Source organism: Tasmannia lanceolata, unplaced genomic scaffold, assembly GCF_043159265.1.
Source record: "Tasmannia lanceolata isolate RefF3 unplaced genomic scaffold, GAP_Taslan_0.1 ptg000038l, whole genome shotgun sequence".
Lineage (NCBI taxonomy): Eukaryota > Viridiplantae > Streptophyta > Magnoliopsida > Canellales > Winteraceae > Tasmannia > Tasmannia lanceolata.
In genome coordinates, this window is record NW_027518715.1 from 1,937,010 (window position 1) to 1,943,746 (window position 6,737).

Sequence of the window (6,737 nt, forward strand, 5' to 3'; positions counted from 1 at the left end):
AACAAGTACTCTCAAGATTGCTCACCAAAGGCAAAATGATTCAAGTTCAAGTCATTTAAAAAAGCATGCGGAAGGCAAGATCTTAGCAAGTGCAAGAGAAGACCTCAAATCAATCTTGAAACATTTTTTTTTGTATCATTACATCAAGCCTTTACAAAAAGTGACTACATATATTCATTTCATCAACAAAAGAAATGATTACTTACATCAAGCCCCTACAAAAAAAACGGAGCTTGATTACATCAAAAAATGAGTATACAAATATTCAATTCATCCACAAAAGAAATGATTACTTACATCAAGCCCCTACGAAAAGAACGGAGCTTGACAAGATACACCCGACCTTTTGAATATAGGTGTAGAAGCCCCAATAGCACTATGGTCAGCAAGCTGCGCTACGATAGTAGTTTCTTTGCAAGTTCTTTTGTTGTGACCAGGCTGTCCACATTTGCTACACTTGTAATGTAATCCACTCTGTAATTCGCGATCCGTTCTTCTCGTTCGCGGCCTTCTAGGTGGTCGTATTGGACGTGGCGGTATTACTTGCATGAAAGGTTCAGGAGGGACCTGCCATTGGGTGCGATCTAATGTGGGGTACAACACCTCATCATACGTCTGCCGATATCGATCCACTTTGTAGCAAGGCTTACAGAAGGAATACGGATTTTTTTCTTTTGTGATGGCAATCGCTGTCACGGCATGTCCGCATGGTAGTCCGATTGTTTGGAACACACGACAACTGCACGTTTGAAGATGCAAGTTTACAGAATCTTGAATTTGAACGGACCGTACTTCGAAAACATGTAAACCAGCTCGATATGCCACATACTTGGTTAACTGTGTCCGCCACTTCGAAAACATGTAAACCAGACAGGCTTTCTTCCTTTGCCAGTCTGATATGTTTTTCTGCATAATTGGTTAACTGTGTCCGCCACTCATCACCATATACCCGACGTTTCTGAGAGAAGTCAGAAGTCTTCCATCTAGTGTGCTCCACCAATGATGCAATCAGCAGTTTCCTCGTGTTCTTCGAAAATGCATTCAACAACTTCGATCTGTTGGTTGTAATGACATCATATCTATCTCCCGTAAAATAAAAACTAGCCCAGCTTTCCTTCGGAATTGCGCTTATCCACTTGTGAGCATTTTCATTCCTTGCCTTAATTTGATCCATGGTATCTTTAAAAACACTCTCCCTCAAAGTGCGGGCAGCTCTCCAAAATAACCTCTTAAGTAGGACATCTTTGAACTCGGAGTAGAAATTGGCAGTGAGGTGACGCATGCAGTAACTATGATGAGCTTGTGATAAGACTTCAGGTACCGCCTGCATCAACCCCTTCTGGCGATCGGAGTATATCGTGATTACGTATGACTCCGAAGGCATTACTTTCTGCTTGAACAGAGTTAAAAACCAGCTCCAACTATCTTCGTTTTCGTTCTCCACAATTGCAAATGCCAAGGTAAATAATCTGTTGTTGCCATCGACCCCACACGCAATCAATAAGACTCCATGATACTTTCCACGCAGATGAGTTCCATCAACCAAAACTAGAGGTCTGAGAGTTCGATTGACAGAACGTATACAGGGGCCAAATGTCCAAACATGCGAACGAACGTATCGCCTCCCTTTGGACGCAATTCTCTCGCTCGAAACACACGAACAAAGCTACCGGGATTTGTTCTCTCCAGCTCAACCGAGAGCGCAGGCAATATGCGGTAAGAGTCCTATACGTTCCCCCACTTAATTTCATTGATGATGTTCATTGCGTGGTACGCTTTTCGATAGCTTATAGTCACACCCCACTGCATCTTCATATATTCTATTACGAGCATTGTCGACGTGTCTTCCGGACGAGCGAATAAGCGTAGGCATTCTCCTGCGACCCAAGCAGATGTAGCATGAGGGTGATCAATGCCACTTATCGTCGATGTACACGTATCTTGGGGTACAAAAGTCTTAGCCAGCACATAATTCAAATGAGTACTGCCCGTTATACGAAATATGCAATCGCTTACTTGAAATCGAACGCCATACTTCCTGGGGGTGGAATTTACTCTCACGAATGTTAATCTTTGCCGGATTTTATACTCTCGAACCGCCTTCTTGAACTGCTTCATATTCGGAAAGATTGCCCCAATCTTTAACTGATCAAATCAAGATTATCGACACCTACATCATGGGCCCCAACATACATGTCCTCCGCTCCTCTTAGCCGACTAGAGGGAGGAGAACCCACTGCGATAGGTTTTGCGCTCGAATTTACACCAACGTTTTCACAATGGACATCATTCCGACCATCATCATGATGATTATCAACAACATCGTCAGCATCATCATCGTCGTCTTCTTCAAGATCATAATCGTCGTCGTCGTCGTCGTAATCATCATCATCATCATCATCATCATCTTTGCCTTGTCCAATATCACATCCGACCGGACCATCCTTCACAAAAAAGTCATCTTGAAACTCATCATTGATGTCTGCTTCTGGAACTGCTTCATTTTGTCTATCATCAAAATATTCCCCCCCATGGTCCGCAGTAAACTCCATATGGTTCAGAGCTGCCTCATTTTGTCTATCATCAAAATATTCCCCCGCATGGTCCGCAGCAAACTCCACATTGTTCATACACGGATCATCAGTAAATCCTTTGTTTAAGAGGTCTTGAAACATTCCTGAAGAAGTACAATACCATTGACTGTCATTAGGTTGGGCTGAATCACCTCCTGAAATCCCACTTAGGCAACCCAAGAGAGGGGTGAATTGGGTTTCTTTTAAAACTTTATGGATTTAAAAACTTTGTTTGTACTAGTTTTAGTTTGATTAAAAAAAATAAGATATTTAGCTTTACTTGGTGAATAATTAAAGATTACAAATATAATGCAAATCCCACAACAAGATAATGGATTAGGATGAGTGGTTTCGTTTAGGCCTTTTATCAAACACTTGGTGGAACCCTAGTTAATCTACTCTCTTTAGTTCCTTTGACAAACACTTTGTGGATGGCTCATACAAGTAAAACAAAATTAACAATAAACTTCAACCACAAGAGTTAAACACTTACCACTAGAGTAGAGAGGAAGAGACAAGAGGCTTGACACAAGGGTTTTTATAGTGGTTCGATCTTAAACCCAAGACCTACTCCACTCCTCTCAAGTTTGTCTCCTTGAGGATTCCACTAGTCTTCTTCCAAGGAACTTAAATACGGCGTTCCTTCGGCAAAGTACAATCTGAGCATCTAAGCTCCAAGGGTCTTAAATACGGCGCCCTTTGTTGCCAAATACAATGAAGAGAAGAAGTAACAAGCTCTCTTGCCTCTTTGTAGGCTAATATAATGTAAAGATCACAATACACTCTCAAAGATGATTACAAGTAACGCCTAATCCAATCTTAAAAGAATTCCTCAAGATCAAAGCACAAGTGAGATGGAGAGAGATTTTACCCAAAAATAATGGCCAAATTATTTTCAAGGGTTTCTTAGAGTTGGAACATGTTCACTATCATGTTTTGAACACATACAATGGGTATATATAGAGTCCCAACATAATATGACCGTTTGGGAGTCTTCAACGGCTAGTACGGAGGCACCCACAGAGGCTCCGCAGTGACCATTACCCATTTTTTATTTTGGGTCAGGTTCCTCCACGGAGCTCCGTGAAAACCCACAGAGTTTCGTACCTGGTTTCTAAATTTCAGCTCCTATCTTCGAAAATTCATATCTCATTCGTTTCTCGTCAGATTTCAACATTCTTATACTCTACGGATATGAGAAAAATGAGAGCTATCTGTTAAAAATATTTTCAATAATTTAAACAAGTTTTGATAGGATTTAGTTGCTAGTCCAGGTTGTTTCTTTGGAAATCTGTTTTGTTAAATGTTGTGTTGAATACGGTATGGGTCCCAACATGTTGGTACACCACCATGGCCATTCACTTAGCCATTTAAGTCCTTAAAGGGTGTGTTAGTCTCTTTGGAAAATATATTTTTAGGGGGTTTTAAGATGTGCCTTGATCAAGAGAAAGTCCAAGAGAAAGATGAATAGATTCTACCATTTTGGATAATCTCTTGAATGAACTCTTGAGCCAATCTTCATTTGATCTTCAATATGGTTCTTGGCTTGGTTGTAGGATCTTCACTTGAGCTCTTCCAAAGATGATGCCACCAATGTGTTCAAGCTCCTTTGCATGTTGATCCTTAAGCCATGTGTTGCGTTATATTGTGTAATGGCGATATGACATGTAAGTTATTGATCGACAAGCTTTGGCCTTCATTGATCTTCCTTTTTTGTTCAATGCTTTGAGATGGTTGATGTTGAGCTTCTCCTTGGTTTATCCCTCCAAGGCATGATTGATCCAAGTATGCTCAAGCTCCTTTGACATGTATGGTTCATCTTCAAGCATAGGCCATCAATGGTGTGTGCTAGCATGGATTGACCTGTGAATTACCTGTCTATAGCACAACACTAAAGGCAAACAATTAGTCCATAAAAGACTAATCAATTTGAGTTTGTTAATCATCAAAACAAGGTGATTGAATGAACCCATAAGAACCCTTGGGCTAACACCTCCTGTAACACTAACAAATTCATCTTCAAAGTCTTTTTCCAAATCTACTTCCAAGATTGGGCGTTTCAAATTTCGGCGTTATCTATCCCTTAGAGGTGGAATCGAAACAGAAGGTATTGGTGGGTGATGAGAGGGTTCAGAAATACACACATTGTTCGGGGGAAGCATAGGGGGGATACAAACATTGTTTGGGGGAAGCATAGACATATTCATTGAATTAATACCCTCGGGGCTTCTACTTTGGGTTATGTACAGCATCACAGAATTGACCGCATCTTTGTCAAAATTCTTCATCAGAGACTGGAGGATATCGTCATTACCAACATCAACTAAAGTGGTTATGTACAATCAACAATGTCTCGAGATTTTATTGATAGTAACACCTCCCTACCTATACTTCCCATTGTTTTGCGGATAAGATCTTCAAAATCTAGCAAACTAATCCGACGGCTCACCGAAATCAATGACTTCCTCCCTCCGACATATTCCCAAGAAACTTCATCCTTCAAATAACCATCATAGTGTAAAAGAAACTCAGGCATTTACGAATACCTCCAACGACACGAAATGAACACAATTTCAATCATGTGTAAAGATAAAAAATTCAATAAGGTTATCAGTTATAAAGAGAGGTTATAAGGGACAAATAGAGCTTACCTATTGCATACATTAACAATTTCAAGAAGGATCCCTTATGTCAAGTATAGAACAAATTATAAAGACTATACAATACAAATATCACAATTGCAAGCAGATTGACAGCTCTAACCAAGGGGTTATGAAATACACAAAGGTGTTATCTATTGGATACAAGGTCTATCTGCTATATATTATTGAGATAGAAACTATGAATTGTCTACAAGGTAGTTTTGAAACACATATGTAAAAACATTACAATTTCAAGTCAAATTTGAACATGTAAGCAAGGGTTATTACGTATAGATACTTAGGTTATCCAATTTATACTGAGGTTACCAATTTAGACACAAGGGTTATCCAATTCTTTACAGAGGTTTTCAATTTATACTGAGGTTATGCAACTCTATACTGATGTTTATTCTATACTTAGGTTATCTATACTGAGGTTAGCCAATTCTATAAGAGGTTATCCAATTTATACTGAGGTTATCAATTTAGAAACAAGGGTTATCCAATTCTTTACTGAGGTTATCAATTTTATACTGAGGTTATCCAACTCTATACTGAGGTTATCCAATTCTATACAAAGTTTATTCAATTTATACTGAGGTTATCAATTAGAAACAAGGGTTATCCAACTCTTTAATGAGGTTATCAATTTTAGACTGAGGTATCCAATTCTATACTGATGTTTATTCTATACTTAGGTTATTTATACTGAGATTTTCAATTCTATACAGAGGTTATCCAATTTATACTGAGCTTATCAATTTAGAACAAGGGTTATCCAATTCTTTACTGAAGTTATCAATTTATACCATACCAACTTCTTCAGAACACACCAACAAAATGAAACTAAAAAATTCAATTATCAGTTATTAGTTTTAAAATAGGTTTCAGATCATAAGAAAAACAATGTTTCCAAATATAAATGGGGGTTATCCAATATTTACAGGGGGTATCAAATCTAAACGACGGATTATCAATGTAACCCACCATCTTCTCCGAAAAGTAAGCCGGAAAAACCATTATAGATAACGGTTATCCAATATTTACATAAAAAAACTAAAAAAATAATTTCCACTTACGTATTTAGGTTTGTTTCTTTCTTCTTGTAAAAATGAGTTGGAGTGAAGAAGAAGATGAAAACATGGTGATTATACAGTTGAGGTTTTCTTCTTTCTTATTGTAAAAATGGGTTGGAATAAAGAAGAAAATGAAAACATGGTGATTATACAGTTGAGGTTTTCTTCTTTCTTCTTGTAAAAATGGGCTGGAGTGAAGAAGAAGATGAAAACATGGTGATTATACAGTTGAGGTTTTCTTCTTTCTTCTTGTAAAAATAGGTTGGAGTGAAGAAGAAGATGAAAATATGGTTTACTTGCAAGGAAAGTAAGTAAAAGCTTTGATTTGACAAGGGGCATTTTCTTCCATTTTTCAGGCGGGAAATGGGCGTCAACACGAAATGGACATGTTGAAATTGGGTGACTTCAATCGGACATTTCCCTATTTTTCCTACGTCACATGGAAA

The 6,737-nt window shown here is 38.4% G+C and overlaps 1 protein-coding gene across 1 annotated transcript; it reads right to left on the reverse strand.

The window, feature by feature from the left end:
• Positions 1-306: 306 nt before the first annotated feature.
• Positions 307-2,118, reverse strand: LOC143862949 (uncharacterized). The gene is made up of 4 exons (XM_077373851.1): positions 1,828-2,118; positions 1,616-1,725; positions 810-1,556; positions 307-739 (listed from the first exon to the last, which is right to left on the reverse strand). Exons 1-4 carry the CDS (start codon positions 2,116-2,118, stop codon positions 307-309), a joined length of 1,581 nt encoding a protein of 526 aa, XP_077229966.1.
• Positions 2,119-6,737: the final 4,619 nt, after the last annotated feature.

Bases quoted from the DNA above. Each gene is read 5' to 3' on its own strand.
- LOC143862949 (XM_077373851.1), bottom strand. From the start codon at position 2,118: ATGAAGCAGTTCAAGAAGGCGGTTCGAGAGTATAAAATCCGGCAAAGA. The intron at 1,726-1,827 runs GTAATAGAATAT...GGGAACGTATAG, and splicing joins AAGACACGTCGACAATGCTC to GACTCTTACCGCATATTGCC. The intron at 1,557-1,615 runs GTTCGTTCGCAT...TCGAACTCTCAG, and splicing joins CGTCCAAAGGGAGGCGATAC to ACCTCTAGTTTTGGTTGATG.